This window comes from Lynx canadensis, chromosome C2 (genome assembly GCF_007474595.2).
Source record: "Lynx canadensis isolate LIC74 chromosome C2, mLynCan4.pri.v2, whole genome shotgun sequence".
Classification (NCBI taxonomy): Eukaryota; Metazoa; Chordata; class Mammalia; order Carnivora; family Felidae; genus Lynx; species Lynx canadensis.
The window spans coordinates 152,783,990-152,807,034 of NC_044311.2; the positions used below are offsets into that span (position 1 = coordinate 152,783,990).

Below are 23,045 nucleotides of genomic sequence, written 5' to 3' on the forward strand. Positions count from 1 at the left end.
CGCGCGAGGCCTCCTGGGACTGGCTGAGCCGCGGGATAGGGCCGCGGGCGCCGCGAGGTCCACGCGCTTGCGCACTGCTGAGCGGAGCGTAGAAAAGTCTGCCAAGCAGCCTCTCGCCTGCCCACCTGTGCGCCCGGGGTCCTCCACCTTCGCCCTGGCCGCGTCTGGGGCTGGCGAACCGGTCCCAAGGCGGGCCCGCCGTTCCTTCACGCTCTCGGTCGCGCTCGCCCTTGTACCGGTGTTTTGAATCCGAGTCCCCTGCTCGAATCTGGTTCCCACGCCTGCGCGGTGCGTGGACCCCAAGCTGGGCGCTCCAAGTTGGCTGCAGGCAGGTTGGGAAAGAGTGGACCCTGCCAGGCGGGTGTAGACGCTGGGTTCCCCGGGAAGGGGGTGAGCCCAGGCAGGCGGGCGTGGAGTCATCGTCCCTGTCTGGAAAGGGAGTGGACAGAGACCAGAGAGCTCCTGTTAACCTCTCTTTACAAAGATGGATTTCTATGGTAAAAAGAAAATCGGATCCCCAAATAATGCGTGCTTGTTGTAGAGAATTTAGAACATACAACAAAGTACGAAGAAAAATTTAAAATCACCTAGATGATGGAATTGCAGGTGATTTTTAATGATAACCTAGGAATTTTAAATGACTGCATAGGCAGAGTTAACGAACATTTATTTTTTTTCTTCCCTTTACCCTCATTGTATTAATGGCATGTTTAGTATCCACGTAATTTAATCTTTGAGGTGTGACAATTAAAGGGAAATCTCACGAAAGTGGCTCTGAGACTGGAGGGGGAAGCCCTTACTCAACCCAATTACAGACTCCAACAGAAGACTGTCCACAGGAAAGAATGATCGATTCCAGCCCCAACAGGGAAGATGTGCACTGCGTCTCCGGCAAGAAATTGGCCACTCCTGCAACTCAGTCAACGAGAATCGGTCCTCACCCTGAACTCTTGCTTTCCTGGATGTACTTTTGAGCCATTCTCAACTTTTTCCTTCTCCATAAAATACCGTTCCTCTCCTGTTTGTTGGACTTGCCTAAGGTTTTGCCATCGTTCGGATGTCCCAAGTTGCAATTCTCTGTTATTCCCGAATAAACCCATTTGCTGGTAAGATAACTGACAGTTTTATTTTATTTTACTTTATTTTAATGTTTATTTATTTTTTGAGAGAGAGACAGAGCGCTAGTGGGGGAGGGGCAGAGAGCGAGGGAGAGATAGAACCTGAAGCAGGCTCCAGGCTCTGAGCTGTCCTCCCAGAGGCCAACGCCGGGTTTGAACCTACGTACCCTGAGAACATGACCTGAGCCGAAGTTGGATGCTTAACCTACTGAGCTACCCAGGCGCCCCCTGACAGTTTTGTTTTTAAGGTTAACAGAGGTCACTCCTGACTCCTTAGAACAAATTCCTACATGTGAAATTGAAGGATCAAAGGATATGCCCACTTTGAGGCTTTTCAAAGGTGTATGAAAGTTTGCCTTCCAGGCAAATGTCTCCAATCCTTAACCCACGTTGGGGATAATCTTTTCCTAAGTTTATTTATTTATTTTTAAGTTTATATATTTTGAGATAGAGAAAGAGTGTGAGCAAGGGAGGGACAGAGAGAGAGGGTCTGAACAGAGCCCGACGTGGGGCTCGAACTCATAAACCATGAAATTGTGACCTGAGCCGAAATCAAGAGAGTCAGTCGCTTAACTGAGTCACCCAGGCGCCCATGGGGAGAATCTTTTAAATTTAATTTCTTTAAAAAACGTTTGCCCATTTTAAGTTGACACTTTATTTTGATTTTATTCACATCTTTGATTGCTAGGAAGGACACTTTTTTTTTTCATATTTTTAGTAACCATTTGTACTTACTTTGTGATTTGCCTTTTCCTGCCCTTTGCCCATTTTTCACTTGTGTTCATCTTTGTAGAACTTTTGATGTTCTGTGAAGCTCAGGTCTGGCATGCGAAAACTTGGTCTGTGGTATATGTTATAAATATTTCCTCCAGTTTGTCACTTGCATTTAAATTTTGTTTGCAATGTATTTTGATATTTGTGTAGAGTCAGCTTTATCACATCTTCCCTTTATGGTTTTTGCATTTGGATTTTAAGTAATAGGGGCAGAGGGCATTTCTACACTGACACTGTTTACATCTAGTGTTTTAGGGGTGGGTGGGGGGCAAGGCTTCCCCTTCACGTCACCATCCCTTCCTTCTTGTGCTGTTAGAGTGCCCACTCTTAATGTTGGTGGACTGTGTTTCTACAACCTTCGGTGGCGAGTTATTCCTATAAGGTGCGTGGTGGCAGTTTTTGTTGGCGCTGAGTCAGGCAGCAAGCACCTCCAGGAGGATCCGCATCAGACAAGTGTCACCCTAGACTTGACATTCATGGAAAGATGCCTGCTTTATGGCTGCTGGTGCTGCCTCGACAGTAAAAAAATCGGCAGTTTATTATTACATGACCCTCCCAATGCCGGTACTCAGGACTGGAGGAACCTGAAAGATGGAGGTTCCTCAGAACTTCCTTTCCCATCTGAAGGGTCTCTCCTTTTCTTTGCTAGCTGGTCTCAGTCTATAGCCTTTGTTTCTGCCTTTACATCTGTGTCCACCTGTGTTATGGAAGGGGAGAGACCCCGGGGCAGTGCCAAGCTGAAGAAATGCCTTTTAGTAATTCCGATACATATTGACATACGCCCTTACTTCTCTGTATTAGTTTACTAAGTCTGCTGTAACACATCACCAAAGACCCGGTGGCTTAAAACAACCACAGTTGTACAGGCGGGAAGTCTGAAATCAAAGTGCCGGCAGAGCCATGCTCTCTCTGAAAGCTCTTGGGGAGAATCCTTCCTTGCCTCTTTTGGCTCCTGGTGTTCCTTGGCTTGTAACAGTACTACTCCGATATCTACCCTTGCTTTTACAAGGTGTTTTTTTTTTTTTTTTTCTCTCGGCGTGTCCCTCCTCTTTTTGTAGGGACATCAGTTACTGGGGTTAGGGCTCACCCTAAATCGGGGATGATTTCATCTCAAGCTCCTCAACCAACTTCATCTGCTAAGATCCTCTTTCCAAATAAGGTCACATTCTGAAGTTTAGGGTGAATGTGAATTTTGGGGGGACACTATTCAACTCACTTCTGAGCGGTTACTCTGGTAGTCACCGCTGTCATTCTACATCAAATATGCCTTTACAGGGGCACCTGGGTGGCTCAGTCGGCTAAGCATTCGACTTCAGCTCAGGTCATGATCTCACAGTTCATGAGTTCAAGCTCCGCATTGAGCTCTGTACTGACAGCTCAGAGCCTGGAGCCTGCTTCAGATTCTGTGTCTCCCTCTCTTTCTGCCCTTTTCCAGCTCACACTCTTTCTCTCTCTGTCAAAAATATATAAACATTAAAAAAAATTAGATGAAATCAGTCTTTCATTATGTATGTGTACATTGTACACTTTACATATCTTACAATTTTATCTGTCAATTACACCTCAATGAAGCTGAAGAACATTCTTTTAAAAAATGAGGTCACATCTATAATTGCTGTCCTTTCACTTAGTATCAAGGACTTGGGATATGAAATGATTAGCCTTCTACCTCTTCACTGGAGCATACAGCTTATTGCTGAAGTGGATTTTCTAAATCAGAGATTTGTTGAGCTTTATTTTTTTTTTATTAAAAATATTTTTAATGTTTTTATTTATTTTTTAGAGAGAGAGAGACAGAGAGTACAAGTGGCACTTGAGTAGGGAGGAGCAGAGAGAGAGGGAGAGAGAATCCCAAGCAGGATATGTGCTGTCAGCACAGAGCCAGACTCGGGGCTTGGTCCCATGAACTGTGAGATCATGACCTGACCTGAAATCAACAGCTGGACACTTAACCAACTGAGCCACCCAGGCACCCCTTGTTGAACTTTATCACTTGCGGGGGTTGTGCCTGGGTGGCTCAGTTGGGTGATGTCAGCACAGGGCATATCTCACAGTTCATGAGTTGGAGGCTTGCATCTGGCTCTGCTCTGACAGTGGGGCTCAAACCTACGAACTGTGAGATTGTGACCTTAGCTGAAGTTGGACGCTTAACTGACCGAGCCACCCAGGCACCCCTATCAATTCATTATTAAAAGGATAATTCATAGTGCAAGGAGCGGGCACTAGGAGTTTGAGGGTAGTGTATCAGGAGTTTCTCTGATGTGGTGCAGAGACAGATGGGTTGGGTTTGCGTCTTGGACGTACCATTTCCTGTTCTATCATCCCCAGTTCTCAGTCTTCATCCTTTTCTTAAGAAAATTTTTTACTGTTTATTTATTTTTGAGACAGAGAGAGAGCAAGCGAGCGAGCTGGGGAGGGGCAGAGAGAGAGGGAGACACAGAATCCGAAGCAGGCTCCAGGTTCTGAGCTGTCAGCACAGAGCCCGACGCGGGGCTCGAACCCATGAACCACAAGATCATGACCTGAGCTGAAGTCGGATGCTGACTGAACCACCCAGGCGCCCCTCGGTCTTCATCCTTGAGGAGGGAAAGTAGTAGAATCCAGTGCTAGTGTTGTGCAGATTAAGGAAGTGGTCTATGCAAAACGCTTAGCACAGATGTGGCACGAGGCAAACACCTAAAAACTGTTAGCTCTTATTTCAGGTAGGGTATTTATTTCTCCCTAGGGCACATGGATGGAGGGGGAATGTCATTGTCAGAGGCAGTGTTGCCCTATATGATCAGCAGATGTATATTCTGTACGGCACCTGAGAGTCCAGCTGTAGTTTATGTTACTAATTTACAGAAACATTGAGAAATATGTATAGCTTATTAATCTCCTGTATTTAGAAAAAAAGTAGCATGCTCATGTGGTAGATGTTGAGACTAAAGTGTTGAAAGAATACTTTGATGACAAAAATTGTAAATCCTTTGTAATTTTGAAAATACAGAAAAGAAGAGCAAAAATTATTTATAATCTTAGGTGGCCTTTAAAATAAAATTTACAGGGGCGCCTGGTGGCTCAGGCCGTTGAGCTTCCAACTGTTTGGCTCAAGTCATGATCTCATGGTTTGTGAGTTTGAGCCCAGCATCAGGCTCTGTGCTGATAGTGCAGAATCTGCTTGGAATTCTCTCTCTCCCTCTCTCTCTGTTCCCCCCACCCCCACAACTCTCTCTCAAAATAAATAAACTTAAAAATTGAAAAATAAAATTTACAATGCTAATGACTTAAATTTGGGGAACCAGTAAGCATCTTTACCAAGGGGCTAATTTGGGAAGTAAACTTTGAGAAGTGAGGCTCTGAGTTAAAAGGTAGTGGTTTAAATCATTCATTCTGATGTAAATGAGTTTGATCTCCATTACAGGGATGCGGCGACCTTTTTCATCAAAGGCACCTATCCAAGGGGGTCGGGACTCTGGAAAAGGGGGCGGGTAGAGAAGGCCCACAGATCCCTCCCTGCTCCAGTATGCCAGTAACACTTCCTCCAGGGGTAGCAGGGATTTAAGGGGGGGGGGGGGAAGAATGAGAAAGGAAAGAGACTCCGTTATCTAAAAGGAGTAAATAAGACTGATGCTTTTTGTCTCCTATGTCCTTGATCTTGATTTTGAAACGCATGATAAACATTGGGGAGTAGCATTTGGGCTTTTTACTAGATTTTTAAGTCCTCTAACTTTTAACACCATTCAAATGGTCTGCATAAATCAGATGGACAGAGACTGCGACAAACATTTATTTCCTCCCAACGCCTCTGCAATAGTTCAGACAATTTGCTTGCTGAACTCATCCGTACTGACAGCCCGCCTCCGTCGCCCTGCCTCGTCTGGGATATCAGTGAAACCTTACCCGTCTGCGGCCTGTCAGCCTCTGTTCTTTAGGAGGAACAGGTGGTAAAGGGAGAAAACTGTCAACGGGCCACGCATAAAGGAATCTATTGGAGAGTTGGCCGAAGTGTTTTAATCGGCCGGGAAACTCGAAAGTCGGGAAGCCTCAGTTTTATTTCAAGGCCCCTCGCTGTTCGTTTGCCAAAAGCCTCGCGAACACGGCGTCCGCGGGGACGGAGCTGGCGTCTTCTGGGCTTTTCCAGCGCCCCGCGCCGCCACCCGCGCCCACCTCCCTCCGCCCTCCCGCCCGCCGGCCGGCCTCTGTCTGCGCGCCGCCGTCTGATTGGTGCGCGGCGCAGCCTTGCCTTTTAGGGGCTGTTGTCGGGCGTTCAAAGTCAGTGGCTGCTTTTATCGACCAATCACGTATTTGCCTGGCAGAGGCCCACCGCTCCCGGGCCAATGGCGGGGAAGCCCACGCCGCCGGCGCCGCGCCGGGCAGGCGCAGAGCTTAAGTTGCGGCGGGAGGCGCAGGGGCTCAGACCGCGCTGGGCGGCCGCCAGCTCGCACCTGGCACCTGCTGCCTGCTCGGCCGGGCTAGCGCCGCGTCCCCTCCCGGGGGTGTGTGTTGGGGGGAGCCCTCTTTCCGACTGTCAAAATGGTTATCAAAGTGTTTGTTGCCACATCTTCTGGGTCCATAGCGGTAGGTGTCTGATGGAACTCGTGGGGCTTTCTTCCTTATCGTATTTTCCGAGGAGCTCAGACTGGGGAGTAGAAGCAGCGGGTCCGGCCCAGCGTTGGCCTTAAGTTTCTTTTTGGAGGAGCGTGTGAGTAAGCCGTGGCCCTGCAGTAAGCCCGCGTGCCTTTGCTTTCTGCGTTCGTTTTAACCGTGTTGGAGGAATGTGTAAAATGAGTGATCCAGGCGAGCTGGGTGTGAAAGGGGATTCCAGGAAGGGGGCGTGTTTGATGCTAGAATTTTTAACATGTGATTTGTGTCGTGTTGTGTCGCATAGATTATAGAATCAGGGGCTATTTATTTATTTATTTATTGGTGGAGTATTTCTGCCAATCATTCTGTAAGACTTAAGACTAAAGTTGCAGACAAATGATATTTGGTGGGTGTGCTGAACCCCATTTGGAGGGTGTGCTGAACCCCATTCCTAAAATGACTCCTGGGTGTAATTACAGTTGACCCTTGAACAATGCAGGGGTTAGGGGCACGGACACCCGCGCAGTGGAAAATCCCTGTATAACTTTTGACTCCCCAAAACTTTACCTAATGGCCTCCTGTGGACCACAAGGCTTACTGATAACATAAACAGTCGGTTAACACATGGTTTTGTATGTTATATGTAATATATACTGTATCCTTACAATAAGGAAGCTAAAGAAAAGAAAAAGTTATTAAGAAAATCATAAGGAAGAGAAAATATATTTATAGGGCTTTCTGTATTTATAAGAAAAAGAATCCACCTATAGGTGGACTGGTGCGGTTTAAACTTGTGTTGTTCAAGGGTCATCTGTACCTGCGCGTGCGATGTGACCAAACCGAAAGTGTAAAGTTAGCATGTGTAATAGTATTATTTGAGGAAAATGATGTCACAGTGACAAGAGCAAATATCTCTAAGGCGACAGTTTTAAATGCTCTAGGAATTCAAACAGACCAAAAATAGGTACGAAGAGCTGACCCCCCTAACACTGTCTGATTTCCCTGGGACCAGGCTTAGAGTCACCCCTCCAGTTCCAGCCTTCATTCTGTGCAGGAGAGACCTGCCTGAAGTTACAGGGGTAACACGGGGAGCCATTTGTCCTTGGCAGTGATTCACGCTTTGCTTTTAGGCTTGAACCTGAGGTGTCTATCAGTCTTGAGAGTGAAAGTTCCATGAGCATTTGAGCATTTAGGGGGCTACGGGGAGGAAGCTGAGGGTTAGACACCAGCAAGGGGGCAGTTTCCTTTTATATCTAGTTCCTGGGCCATCTTGCTGCTTGGATTTCACTCAGCCAGGATGATACCCTAGGCCAGCCACTGGCCGGGAACAGCCCCAATGCTGGCTCTTCAACGCCCCCACCCACAGCCCTGAAAGTTCGCGCAGTTTCTAGAGGGCGAGAAGAAAACAAGAGCGATGAGCCTGTGTGTCCCTCTGGGCACAGCGCATCAGCAACTGCTTAGTATCTCTGCAAAACATCTTTTAACAGAAACAGAGGAGGGAACATTCCAGTTGTAAAACTGCAAAGTCTTTTGTGGCCGTTGACGACCTCAGAAACTTTGAGTTGGTCCACAAAGAGCACAGTTTTGGATTACTAGACAAAACGTGATTTTTAATGAAGGAAACAGCTTTAGTGGGCTCTCAATATGCTGTTGACACTCATTGCGGGCAACTTTTACCCCTGCCCTGCCAATATCCTCATGTTCTGTGCCCTGTGCAACCTTCCAGAGACAGCGAACAAACTCGTGGACGTCTTAGGGTTATTTGATGTCTTACAGTCTTGAAGTTTGGGCACATGACTGAGTTAGCCTCTGAGGATCTGGAGGGGCACCGTTCATTCCAGGGTCTCGGAAAAGCCACGTTAATGCTGGTTCCCTAAGCAAATGTTTTGTTGCCGCTTGGAAGTGTTTGACCTTGGGAAAGTTATCTCACCTTGCTAAGCCTCAATTTCCTTATCTGTAAAATGAGGATAAGAATAGTAATCATCTCATTGGCGTCCTCTTGAGGATTTAGGAAAGAAGGCATGGAGTGCCCTGTGTGGTGTCAAATGCTCAGTCAGTGCTTAATACATACTACAATTATTAGTTAACTTTATAATTATTATATATGGCTACTTAATATAATTATAACTATTATATCATATATATTACATATTATAATCGTTGGCTAATGTTAGTCAATATTAATCAATATTGTAGTTGCTGTAATTATTAGTTAATATTAGTACATGTGAGTCTGTGATGATGATGTTTCAGAAGAATTGTCCCAAGACACTTAAGTGGAAAGATTTTTGTCTGATCCTGAAGGATGAGAACGGATTATTCCCATGGTATCAGTGCTACTGATTTTTCCTGGGGGGGGGGGGATTTTATCCAGAAGCTTCTTGGCAGGGGAACCCCAGAGCGACTGCCAGCACCGATGCTGTGTATGTGGTGGTCGTTCTGCGAAACCTTTACTACTTATTTCTACACTCTTTACTTTTAAAAATGGGTTCTTGCCTGCAACTTTGTTGATGAGGGCATGTAATTTCTGTTGGATGAACATAATTAATGAAAAAGGAAAAAACAGGGGCACCTGGGTGGCTCAGTTGGTTAAGCATCTGACTTCGGCTCAGGGCATGATCTTGAGGTTCGTGAGTTTGAGCCCCACGTCCGGCTCTGCACTGACAGCTCAGAGCCTGGAGCCTGCTTCGGATTCTTTGTCTCCCTTTCTGTCTCTCAAAAATAAATAAACATTAAAAAATTTTTTTTTTTAGAAAAAGTAACAGGGCGCCTGGATGGCTCAGTCGGTTAAGCGTCAGACTTCGGCTCAGGTCATGATCTCATGGTTTGTGAGTTCAGGCCCCACATCGGGCTCTGTGCTGACAGCTCAGAGCCTGGAGCCTGCTTGGGATTCTGTGTCTCCCTCTCTGTCTGCCCCTTCCCTGTTCACTCTCTATGTGTCTCTCAAAAATAAATTTTAAAAATGTTAGGGGCGCCTGGGTGGCTCAGTCGGTTGGGTGACCCACTTCGGCTCAGGTCATGATCTCGCGGTCCGTGAGTTCGAGCCCCGCATCGGGCTCTGTGCTGACAGCTCAGAGCCTGGAGCCTGCTTCACATTCTGTGTCTCCCTCTCTCTCTGACCTTCCCCCATTCATGCTCTGTCTCTCTCTGTCTCTAAAATGAATAAACATTAAAAAAATTAAAAAAAAATAATGTTACAAAAAATTAAAAAAAAAGAAAAAGTAAAAAACAAATTGCAATCTCTTTATGAGGGCTTATGCATATGCAGCTGTGTGTCACATCTCTGAACAGTTGATCACAAAGCACTGTCACATATTTTTCTGCTTTACAGAGGAATGTGGGTGAAGAGACCCTGGTAGCAGGAGCAGATCTGTGTCTTCCTGAAGGCCATTGCCACAGTGGGCTGAGGGGACAAGGGGAGAGAAGACGGTTCTCACTGTTTGCAAGCTGCACAGCCCCTGGAAACTTGATCTTTAAAAAAATTTTTTTTCGTTAATTTTTTTTAATGTATATTTATATTTGAGAGAGAGAGAGAGACAGGGCATGAGCAGGTGAGGGGTAGAGAGATGGACACAGAATCTGAAGCAGGCTCCAAACTGGGAGCTGACAGCACAGAGCCTGACCTAGGACTCGAACTCATGAACCATGATATCATGACCTGAGCCAAAGTCGGACGCTCAACCGACTGAGCCACCCAGGTGGCCCGTTTTTAATTTTTAAAAATGTTCTTATTTATTTTTGAGAGAGAGAGAGAGAGCACATGCAGGGGAGGGGCAGAGAGAGACGGAGACACAGAATCTGAAGCAGGCTCCAGGGTGAGCTGTCAGCACAGAGCCTGAAGTGGGGCTCGAACTCGTGAACTGTGAGATCATGACCTGAGCCAAAGTAGGATGCTCAACCGACTGAGCCACCCAGGTGGCCCTGGAACCTTGATCTTTAAGGACAGACTGTAATGGTGGCTCCTGGCTTTCTCGATCCTTTGTCCAGTCTTGACTGAGTGTAAATATGATGGGGAAAAATCTTGGCTCTTGGATGAGATGGATCTGGGTGTAAATCTTGGAAAACTCCTTAATTCATTGGTAATTCACCGGTAATTCAGCTTTGTAATTTTAAAATGGTGATGGGGGGGGGCGGTGCCTGGGTGGCTTAGTCAGTTAAGCATCTTACTCTAGGTTTCGGCTCAGGTTATGATCTCACGGTTTGTGAGTTTGAGCCCCATATCTGGCTCTGTGCTGACAGTGTAGAGCCTGCTTGGAATTCTCTCTCTCTTTCTCTCTCTCTCTCTTTCTCTCTCTGCCCCTCCCCTGCTTGCTCTTTCTGTCTCTCAATAAATAAATAAACTTTAAAAAATTTAAAAAAAAAAGGTGATCAGAGTACTTAGCCTGGCCTGGTCATCGGGATGAGTCAGTGAGGTAACGACGTGCCGGGTGCCTAACCACGCAGGCTCTCACCTTGTGCAAAATGCTCGTCCACACACCGGGTTCCCTGGTTCTCACCAGAGCCTGGGGTGGGGCTGGGGTGGCGCTTAAACATCTTGCAGCCTTAGAGTGGATCCCCTCAGGAGGCTGACAGCAGCCTTCTGAGCCAGGAGGGAAATGAAGGTCGCCTCCCCCAAATGCAGTGTGCTTTTCGCTAAGTGCAATGGCCTCAGTTGGAAAAGCTCCTAACTGTACAAGACAATAAAAGGGAGGTGCCAAGCAAGTGGCTCAGTGATCCCTCTGACACATTACAGTAACCAACAGTGGTTGGTGACTTCAGGAAAACAACACTTTCTCTCTCTCTCTCTCTCCCCTCCTCTCTTTTTTTAAGATTTAAAAAAAAAGTTTATTTTTGAGACAGAGAGAGAGAGACAGAGTGTGAGCAGGGGAGGAGCAGAGAGAGAGGGAGACACAGAATCCAAGGCAGGTTCCAGACTCTGAGCTGTCAGCACAGAGCCCGATGCGGGGCTTGAACTCACAAACTGTGAGATCATGACCTGAGCCGAAGTCGGATGCTTAATCCACTGAGCCCCCCAGGTGCCCCGAAAACAACACTTTCTTATGAGTGAATGTAACAGGATGGGAAAGCAGAGATCTCTGAGCCTCGGCTGAAGTCCCAAAGGCTCCAAATGACCCAGACCCCCGGGACCCCCAGGTCCTCCAGAGGGGCTACTAGAAAGAGGCTGCAGCCTGCGGGGCCGGCGCTGGCCAGGGTGCCATGGAGGGAAGAGAAGGGGCAGGAGGTGGGGAGGGGAGGGTGTCTGTGGTGGGAACCACTGGGTGCCGTGCCCGCACCTTCCCCCGGGAACCATAAAGGGAGGTGCCTCCTGGGAGCTGATGGCTCTCGGGGGTCAGCTCGGGAGGCCGTGTAAAGAAGAGTGAGCACTTTTTGCCTGTGAGGGTCCGGTGGGGCTCCTTGAATAGATATCCACCGGGAGGGAGGACTGTGGGGGAGAGGGCCCCCACTCAGGGTGCAGATTTTTTTTCCTCTCTGTTTTGGGGGGGCGAGGGGCTGGGAGATAGCACTTAAGACAGTATCATGCACCCAACAGTCCGTTAAGTTCCTGTACATGCAGTTGTTTGGCAAGAAATAACGGGTCTTCCCCTCCCTGGTTCTCTCGCCCTCTTTGACCTTCTCACAGAAGAAACACAAGTCAGGACTTGGGCAAGGGTCCCCAAGGCACCCTTGGGGAAGGGGCTTTTCATCTATTCAGAAATCAGGGAGTAAGATGAAATCCTTCTTGTATTTCACCTCAAGTCCTGACGCATGATTAATAGAGATGGAAATAATGTTGGCGAGGTGGCCGTGGACCTCGGCCAGGCTGGTCCGGGCTCCCGGGAGGGTATCTGAGAAGGAAGGAAGACGGGGCTTTGGACAGAATGAAGGATGTTGCCTTCTGACTATTTAATTACAAGCAAACCTGCCTAAAATGAAGACGTCTCCTCTCTTCAAGCCACAGAGTTATCTCTGGAAATAGCTTAAGGAATAAGCAATTTATAGAGTGGCACGGATAATTACGGACAGGTTGGAAAGTATGTATAGGAAACATGATTAATTAACATAGTAATTTAGTCCAACAACCTGTCATCAGGTCTGATGGGATTTTTGTCATATTCAGAGATTCAGCTGTGAGGCTGTGGCGTTGGGAGCACAGTTTCTGTGCGGAGGAACAGAAGGTCCAAGGGCCCAGCCTTGGGGGAGGACACGTGGGTGTAGAAATCCGAGCCTTTCCTTTGCTTCCGATAGATGTGACACTCAGGAATGTACCAGCATGTGTGTGCCGGGAGCCTGAGGGAAATTCCATCACCCCACACCTTTCTGTATGATTTTTATTTTTTATTTTGGTCCATGCTTGCCCCAAACTGAGTCTTTCTGATTAAGTGTTGTATTGTAGCTAACCGCAGCCTTCAATTTAGTGATCTCATGCTTTTAGACCCATTATCTTTGTTATGTTGGTAGAACAAATGTTAATGAAAAAGTAAATGTGTGATGACCACTTATATATATGGGTATGCACATAACATATATACAATCTTATGTATAATTTATATTTACTTGTAAGGAATTTACAAATTATATTCATTTATGTTATATTTTTGATTAATATGCAATCAGAGCACCACCAAAATGATATGATACAGAATTTCATTTGGGTGGTGATTTGCTTCCCAGGCTTAAGCATCCATACGTGCCTTCTTTTTCCTTATATTAAGAAAGAAACACTCTACACACAAGTCATTGAAAGATTCATTTATTTTGGGAAAAATGAACAAAATAATTTTTGGGAGGGCGCCTGGGTGGGTCAGGTGGTTAAGCCTCTGACTCTTGATCTCAGCTCAGGTCTTGATCTCAAGGTCATGAGTTCAAGTCCCATGTTGGGCTTCATACTGGGCATGGAGCCTACTTAAAATAACAATAATAATAATAATAATAGTAATAATAATAATAATAATTTTTTATATACACGTCTCTGGAAGGAATTAGGTTTGACCCAAAGAGGGATGGGCATGGGCCTTTTATATCATTTTTTGGGGATTTTCAAATTCTAGTATCTTTACTGATAAATGAGTTACACAAGAATAACAAGGGGGAGCCTATAAAATATGTACATATATACATATAAAATATGTGTATATATTTTAGAGAGAGACCATGAGCAAGGGAGAAGGGCAGAAGGAGAGAGAGAGAGAGAATCTTTTTTTTTTTATGTTTATTTATTTTTGAGAGTGAGACACACAGAGTGCAAGCAGGGGAGGGCCAGAGAGAGACGGAGACAGAATCTGAAACAGACTCCAGGCTCTGAGCTGTCAGCACAGAGCCCGACACGGGGCTCGAACTCATGAACCACAAGATCACGACCTGAACTGAAGTTAGACGCTTAACCGACTGAGCCACCCAGGTGCCCCGGGAAGGAGACAGAATCTTAAGCAGACTCCATGCTCAGTGCTGAGCCCGACGAAGGACTCGCTCCCATGACCCTGGGATCATGACCTGAGCCAAAATCAAGAGTCCGATGCTCAACCAGCTGAGCCACCGAGGCATCTCTTTTTTTTTAAATAAAATATTTTTCATGACTTGTTTTGATATGAGACAACATTCTATGCAGAGAACTTAAAAAATTGAGATATTAGGGGCACCTGGGTGGCTCATTTGGTTAAGTGTCTGACTCTTGATTTGAGCTCAGGGTTGTGAGTTCAAGCCCCACCTGGGGCTCCATGCCCAGGGTGGAGCCTACTAACAAAATAATAAGATACTAGGTATTTTTGTGTCAAAGAAAACATTTAAAATTTTACTCATATTTTTAAGAAATGACTTATTTTGTTTTATTTTGCTGATCATCGACAGCGTGTTCGCTGTCTAGGATGTACAAATGGGTTGTTATTTGCATTTTTTTTTTCCACCCAGATAAGCAGCGTACGGATCTGTTCACGCGAAGAACTCGGTGCGATGTCTTGTGCCGAGGAGAGTGGATAAATCAGTGTTGGTTGATGGTTCGGTTGACCACTCTGGACCTCTTTCTCAGAGGCTCTTAAGGGGAGGCCACGGGGTCTGTGCAGGAAAGGGGCGTCATGCATTTGGGGAGTGAATGCTTTGAAGAGAGAGAGTGGCTGTAGTTGTCTCTGGGGATGGAGGTCTGAGTTGTGGAGAGGCCCAGCGTCCTGAGAAATGGCGGCTGGGAGACGAGAGCTCTGGGTAGGGAGAAGGGCGCCAAGAGCTGTATCTCAGGCGAGGCTGGCGCCCTCTCCCCATGTGAGCGGAGAGGAGAAAGCCGAGAGAGACCAGGGTTCTTTGCCTGTGTTGCGCTTTGCGAGCTGGGAGACACAGCCACTGGCTTTTTCTGTCTTTTCCTCTGTTCTTTCCCCTTTCAGTCCTCTCCACGTGGGCTTTCCAATCTCCTGTCCTGTTTCGAAAGCCACTTTTGTTCAATGTGACTCACGTGCCCGTTTTCATAACTGTGAGGGAAGTGCTTTTTAGTTGGGTGTGCTTGGTATTTATGTTTCATAGCGAATTCTCTTTTGTCTCTTCCTTCTCTTCTCCCCTCCCCCCCGTTTTCTTCATAACCAATTCTTATTTATTTTTTTTTGGCGTGAAAGCTTAGCAGAGAATTAAAAGTACGTCAAAGACCTCAAATAAAACCTAGGATGAGGGCATCTCTATTCTTATTAGGTTGATTATACCATGATTGAAACATTGGTGAGATTACAATTTTAGAACTTAAATAATCACTCTGTTGATCCTTTATAATGAAGAGGTGTGATTTCATTGTCTACCTTGTTTCAATAATAGCGAGATTATTTGTGTTGCATGGTATACTTGGAGAAAGGATTTCTGTAAATCTAAGCAAGACATTACAAAATAAAGCCAGTCGAGTCGTAATCTTTCTCTACTCTTGACTCAGATTAGGAAGAAGCAGCAAGAAGTAGTGGGCTTTTTGGAAGCTAATAAGATCGACTTTAAGGAATTGGACATTGCTGGAGACGAAGACAACAGGAAGTGGATGAGGGAGAATGTTCCTGGAGAGAAGAAACCTCAAAACGGGATCCCTTTGCCTCCCCAGATCTTCAATGAAGAGCAGTATTGTGGGGTGAGTGTTTGATTTCTTGGGAAGTTCTCTTGTGTGAGTGTTTACCAGAAATGGTTTAAAGCAGATGAATTTGGAGGCAGAATTTGAACTTGTTGACAGTTTCAGGACACGATCTATTTCTCCCAGTACCCGGACGGTGGATCCATTGTGAGTAGTCAGTGCATGAGATTTACAAAAGGAGAGAAACAATAAAATGATGATTTGGAAGTTCCTGGGATTATTTTGGGTTCCTTATTTTGCTGTGAAGAATTAGCTCACTTGTTCAAATAAAGTGTGCATTTTGTTGGAAAGGGATTCTTTTTTTTAACATATTTTTTATTAAAACATTTTCTGTATTTTAGAGAGAGAGAGCATGTGTGTGCATGAGCAGGGGAGGGAAGGAGGGGCAGAGAGGGAGAGAGAGAATCCCAAGCAGGCTCCACGCTCAGTGTAGGGTGTGACTGGGGGCTTGATCTCACAACACTGGGATCATAACCTGAGCTGAAATCAAGAGTCAGACACTAAACCGACTGAGCCACCTAGGTGCCCCTGTTGGAAAGGAATTCTGACCAGTCTTGCAAGGTACCCATCCATGAACCCAGGCAGACACAGGTAGGCTTTCACTTTACAAAAAAACATTTTTTTAATGTTTATTTTTGAGAGAGAGAGAGAGAGAAAGAGAGACAGAGTGCGAACAGAAGAAGGGCAGAGAGAAAGGGAGACACAGAATCCAAAGCAGACTCCAGGCTCTAAGCTGTCAGCACAGAGCCCATGTGGGGCTGGAACCCATGAACCGCGAGATCATGACCTGAGCCGAAGTGGGATGCTTAACCGACTGAGCCACCCAGGCGCCCCGGCTTTCTTTCACTTTTATAAAAATGATTTGCAGGGTCACCTGGGTGGCTCAGTCGGTTAAGCATCCGACTCTTGATTTGGGCTCATCCTGATCTCATGGTGGTTAGATTGAGCCCCGTGTCAGGCTCAGCACTGAGTGTGGAGCCTTCTTGGGATTCTCTCTCTCCTTCTCCCTCTGCCCTTTCCCTGCTTGCGTTCTCTAAAAAAAAAAAATGATTTTCAGAAGTTGGGTCTTCATACAGATACCTTAAATTTGTTTAAATGTATCTAGATTGTTTAAAAACTGTCCTGAACACTTTAATTACAACAGCAATTTTATTTTATACATTTAATAGTTCACTTCCCCAGAAAATCACTTTTTCCTCAGAGTTTACAGTTCTGCTTTGTAAATCAAATTGTTGAAAAGAAACGTTTAAAAACTCAAAGGGCTTTAGAACACGAGCACTGGAAGCTGGCTAGGGGTCATCTGAGCCTTCTAGGTCATTTTTCAGATGCCTCCATCAGGGCTCCAGAGGGTGGAGGGAGCTGGTCAGTGTTGTGTTGTTCCTGAAGGCTGGAGCCACCTGTAGGAATCTTGACTCACCTCTTTCCTTGCACGCAAAATGGCTGATTCTTTAGATTAGCTCCTCTTGATTCTGTGTCTCATCTAAAGCTGGCATGGTCCAATTAAAGCCTGAAGGCCAAGGCCTGTGGCTGCCTGTTTTAGTAAATACAGTGTTATTGGAACACGTCCACACTAGTTCAATGACCCATCACCTGTGGCTGATTTTGCATAATGGGAGAGCTGAGTAGTTGCCACAGAGACCATATGACTCACAAAGCCAGAAGTATTTAGTATCTGCCCATTTACAGAAAAGCTTTGGGGGCCAGCCTCCGACGTGAAGCACCGACTTGTTTGGTTATTGGAGGTTTGTATTCGTTTCATAAGGTTGATGTAACAAAACACCACAAACATGGTGGCTGTTGTGAGCTGTCTGTGCCCTCCCCAAATTCATAGGTTGAAGCTCTAACCTCCATGGTGAGGGTATTTGGAGATGAGGCCTTTGGGAAGTATCAGCTGAGATGAGGTCATGCAGGGAGGGGGTGCTTTGTGACGTGATTAATGTCCTTGGAGGAAGAGGAAGAGAGAGAGAGAGAGAGAGATCCCTCTCTCTCCCCCATGTGAGCACATGGCCAGAGGCAGCTGTCTGCAAGCCAGAACCCAGCCATCCTGGCACTCTGGTCTTGGGAGTCCAGCCCCCAGAGCTGTGAGATGACACATTTCTGTCATTTAAGCCCCTCAGTCTGTGGCATTTTGTTATGCAATCCAAGCTGACTAATTCAGTGCTTTAAAATAACAGAAATGTACTCTCGCACAGTTCTGGAGGTCAGAGGTCTGAAGGCAAGGCGTCAGTAGCATTGGTTTCTTCTGGAGGCTACGAGGGAGGATCTGTTCCATGCCTCTCTCCTAGCTTCTGGTGCTTGCCAGCAACCCTTGGTGTTCCCCAGCTCGAAGATATCTCTTTCCGATCTCTGTCTCCATCTCTCCTTGTGTTCTCCTGGTCTCTGTCTTCACTTGGCTTCTTTAAGGACAACAGTCATTGGAATAGGGCTCACCCCACTCCAGTATAGCCTCTTGTAACTAATCACATCTGTAAATATCCTATTTCCGAATAAGGTCACTTTCTCAGGTTCTGGGTGGACGGGGATTTGTGGGGAACAGCACAGGGCTGTATGGATTTACATGGCTGTGTTAGCATTGTTCAGAGGCTTAGCTCAGTCCTGTGGGTGGGGGGGTGTTTTCAAACAGTCTGAACGTGGCAAGCTCTTGTTTAAGAGAACGTATAGTCCAGCCCAAGCCTCCTGTGGGTTTAAGCTGGGGCTTCCCAGGATGTAGAATGGAATTCCTATGTGAGGAAGGGTCCTCCCCTCCACCTCTCACTCTTGCCTTCCCCTGCCCTCCCCACATCCTGACATCCCTGCATCCTCACCCATATTTCTAAGGCTTGGGGCTCTTTGTTTTTTTAAAAAAATGTTTATTTATTTATTTTGAGAAAGAGAGAGAGTGTGTGTGTGTGTGTGAGCAAGCAGAGGGGAGGAGCAGAGAGAGAGAGGGAAAGAGACAATCCCAAGCAGGCTCCATGCCGCCAGCACAGAGCCCGGCTTGGGGTTCGAACTCACAAACCATGAGATCGTGACCTGAGCTGAAACCAAGAGTCGGACGCTTAGCCAACTGAGCCACCCAGGTGTCCCATAAGACTTGGGGCTCTTACTGGATGAGGAAAGGAATAGTGGTGGTGGGCAATTTTAATTTTATTTTTTATAACTTTTCTTAATAATTGAAAAATCAATACATGTGCACACTGAAAACTTTAAATGGTTCAGGGGCGCCTGGGTGGCTCAGTGGGTTAAGCGTCCGACTTCGGCTCAGGTCATGATCTCGCGGTCCGTGGGTTCGAGCCCCGCATCGGGCTCTGTGCTGACAGCTCAGAGCCTGGAGCCTGTTTCGAATTCTGTGTCTCCCTCTTTCTCTGACCCTCCCCTGTTCATGCTCTCTCTCTCTCTGTCTCAAAAATAAATAAACGTTAAAAAAAAATTTAAATGGTTCAAAAGTTGCCTCTGGTAAAAATTATTCTGCCTCCCATGTCAGACCCCTGTGATTCTAGTTCCTTCCCCGAGGTGGCTGGCTTCACGGACTTGTGATCTGGGAAGTCACCCAGGCCCCACACTTAAGAGAGCTCTCTGCTTGGTTCAACACTCTGCTATTGCTGTCTTGAATTTTTTTTAAATGTTTATTTATTTTTGAAAGAGAGAGAGAGAAAGCACATGCACAAGCGGAAGAGGGGCAGAAAGAGAGAGACAGAGAATCCCAAGCAGGCCCCATGAAGTGAGTGCAGAGCCTGATGCTGGCCTGGAACTTGAACCCTGAGATCATGACTTGGACACTTAACCAAGTGAGCCACCCAGGCACCCTCTGCTGTCGCTGTCTTGAAATCCACAACGTTTTTTTTTTCTTTTTTTTTTTTTTTAATGTTTTTATTTATTTTTGAGACAGAGAGAGACAGAGCATGAGCAGGGGAGGGGCAGAGAGAGGGAGACACAGAATCTGAAGCAGGCTCCAGGCTCTGAGCTGTCAGCACAGAGCCTGACACGGGGCTCAAACCCACAGACTGTGAGATCATGATCTGAGCTGAAGTCGGACACTTAACTGACTGAGCCACCCAGGCACCCCGACACAACGGGTTTTGAACAAGGGACCCGGGTTTCATTTTTGCATGGGGTCCTGCAAATGACATAGAGGGACCTGTTCTGGCAAACCAATGTTGGCAATTTCTAGTTTGACCTTCCAGAGATTTTCTGTGTATATTTATAATATACATGACATATATATTTTATAGATACCTGTAATATCTATGATACAGGATACATTGTGCAGCTATATATTGATATATTGTATATCCCTTAAAAATAGGAGTGTGCTATAACACTTGGGTTTTTTCAGTCCATAACTGTATCTCAGAGACCCCTGAGCTGCACAAGCTCCTTACTTTAATGGCTGCCAAATGTTCCATTGTATATGACATCATTTATCGATACAGCCCTCTAGTGGGGAATATTCAGGAAACATTCAGCACACAGACAATGCTGCAGGAAATCTTTTTTGTAAAAATTTTGTTATGTTTTTTGAGAGAGAGAGAGTGCGAGTAGGGGAGGGGCAGAGAGAGAGAGGGAGAGAGAGAATCCCAAGCAGGCTCCACGCTGTCAGCGCAGAGCCCGATATGGCACTTGAACCCAGGAACCATGAGATCATGACCTGAGCCAAAATCAAGAGTCGGACACTTAACTGACCGAACCACCCAGGTGCCCCCAGGAAGTCTTTTGATACATACAGATTCTTGTATGCAGTATGAATATATGCGTGTAGGAATCAGTTCCTAGAAAATGTGCTAAGTTAAAACACGCATGCACTTTGTATTTCAGTGGATGTTGGCAAATGGCCCTATACTGCCCTGTGCCAACTTATGTGTCCACCAACCTAGTCTGAGGGTGGCTAATTCCCTGTGACCTTGACCACACTCCATATGCAAACTTCTGAATCTTTGCCAATCTAATAGATGAAAAATATATTCTCACTGCTTTGACTTGGATTTCTGTCTGGATGAGTAAGGCTGAATTCCTTTTCCTATGTTTATGAGGTATTTGTGTTTTTCTGTGATTTGCTCTTTCTCTGTTGGGTCACAGGTGATATTTATTGGTTTGTAAGAGTCTTTATGAAGGAAAGTAGCCCTTTACTCCCATAGATGTTGCAAATTCTTTTCCCACATTTCTTGTCTTTTGAGTTTTTAAGCAGAACTTAAAATTTTTTTATGTAGACAAATTCACTGATCTTTTTTTCTTTATGGTTCCTGACCCCGAGTCTTGCTTAGAAAAGCTTTCTGCACTCTGAAATTATCAAAAGAATAATTTCATTTTTTTCTACTAGTACTTTTCCAATGAAAGTAATATTTTAAATCTTCTATTTTTCCTTATTTTGACTGTTATTTTTTTTTAATGTTTATTTTTGAGAGAGAGAGAGAGTGAGAGCAGGGGAGGGGCTGAGAGAGAGAGGGAGACACAGAATCCGAAGCAGGCTCCAGGCTCCGAGCTGTCAGCACAGAGCCCGATGTGGGGCTCGAACCCACAAGCCATGAGATCATGACCTGAGCCAAAGTCAGACACTTAACCGACTGAGCCATCCAGGTGCCCTAATCTGTGGACACTCTTAACAACAGTGCACTGGTAAGGCAGAGGGCTTTGTTTCCAGAAAGTAGCTAAAAATGATTATTTGTATTGTAGGTTCAGATTTTAAAAGGAGACTCAAAGAAAGGTTCTGAAGACTATGTCAGGATTTTGTTTTTTATTTTTTTTTAATGTTTATTTATTTTCGAGAGGTGGGGGGAGGGAGAAGGAGGGGCAGAGAGAGAGGGAGATACAGAATCCGAAGCAGGCTCCAGGCTCTGAGCTGTCAGCACAGAGCCTGACATGGGACTCGAACTCCCGAACCTCGAGATCATGACCTGAGCCAAAGTCAGACACTTAACCGACTGAGCCACCCAGGCATCCCTCTGTCAGGTTTAAAATGGTAGAGGGAACCTCAGGGACAAGCAGTGGTCTCTCGCACCAGGGCAGGGAGAAGAGTGGATGTCGAGGTAGTTCTGAGCACCGCTGTGTCCCTGCCTGTGCGAACTGCCCCGTGCAGAGCAGATGAAGACATTATCCCGAGGGCGTGGCCGACCACCATTAGCTAGAGAAAGGGGACACCTGACGGGAAGCCAGGCACAGTGGAGGCCAGCTTACCCGCCTGGCAGAGGAGTGCTAACTGGTCGTAGCAGACATGTCTGTCGATGCCAGGTTGGAGGCTGTGCATCTTAGCCCAGGTAAGGACTGGGTGCCTGCCTGGGCCTGAACACAACCAAAGGGGACCTGGGCCACTCAGCACAGGCGGGCATCCTCAGGGCTGTGAGGGAAACGGGATGCAAGGCCAGTGAGGCAGGGGTGGGGCAGGGCTCTCTCAACGCATAGATGTTACCGAACAAGCTATTTCACATCGTTGAAAACTTATTATGAGGGGCGCCCGGGTGGCTCCGTCGGTTAAGCACCCGACTCTTGACTCCAGATTGCACGGCTCCTGAGTTTGAGCTCCACGTCTGGCTCTTGCTGACTGTGGAGCCTGCTTGGGATTCTCTCTCCCCTTCCCTCTCTACCCCTCCCCTGCTATCTCACTCTCTCTCTCTCTCAAAATAAATAAATAAAACAAAATAACAAAACAAAACAAAAAAGCCATGTGTGTACCAGATTTCAAAAGAGACTTCAACACCTCACTCACCATTTCCTTATTTATGTGTGTGTGTTTATTTATTTATTTATTTATTTATTTTGAGAGAGTGCACGCATGGGAGGGGCAGAGAGAGAGAGGGGGAGAGAGAGAGAATCCCAAAAAGACTTTGCTCTGTCAGCGTAGAGCCCAATTCGGGGCTCATTCTCACACACCGTGAGATCATGACTGAAATCAAGAGCTGGATGCTTAACTGACTGAACCACCCAAGAGCCCCTGTCTTGGTTTTTAGTACTTTAGTTTGTTGGTCTTCATCCTACCCCACAACTTAGACATTTCTAATTATTGTTTTTTTTTTTAACATTTATTTATTTTTGAGAGAGAAGGAGTGGGAGAGGGGCAGAGAGAGAGAGGGAGACACAGAACCCGAAGCAGGCTCCAGTCTCCGAGCCGTCAGCACAGAGCCTGATGCGGGGCTCGAACTCACGAACTGCGAGATCATGACCTGAGCCGAAGTCGGATGCTTAACCGACTGAGCCCCCCCAGGCACCCCTAATGATTGTTTTTATAGTCAATGTTTGTTTAGTTTAGATTTACCCACATATTTATTAGTATCTTTGCTCATGATTCCTTCTTGCATCTTAGATAATATATCTGCAGTCACTTTCTGTTTGCCTAGTATAGCCTGTAAAAGTTTCTTTGAGTGAGTATCTATTGGTGGTAAGTTCTCTAAATTTTGGAGTAAAAAGGACATTTTTCAGGGGTGCCTGGGTGGCTCAGTCAGTTGAGCATCTGACTCTTGATTTCAGCACAGGTCGTAATCCCAGGGTTGTGGGATTGAGCCCCGAGTCGGGCTCCATGCCGAGTGTGGAGCCTGCTTAAGATTCTCTTTCTC

General features: G+C 46.2%; 1 protein-coding gene across 1 annotated transcript in view; it reads left to right on the plus strand.

The window, feature by feature from the left end:
• The first annotated feature begins 6,289 nt into the window (after positions 1-6,289).
• LOC115523499 (SH3 domain-binding glutamic acid-rich protein) overlaps positions 6,290-23,045 on the plus strand; it is a 60,228-nt gene continuing 43,472 nt past the window's right edge. The window contains exons 1-2 of the mRNA XM_030329595.1: positions 6,290-6,452; positions 15,337-15,522. Of these exons, the coding sequence (XP_030185455.1) occupies positions 6,408-6,452; positions 15,337-15,522 (231 nt within the window). The 5' untranslated portion in view covers positions 6,290-6,407. The remainder of the gene's footprint in view (positions 6,453-15,336; positions 15,523-23,045) is intronic.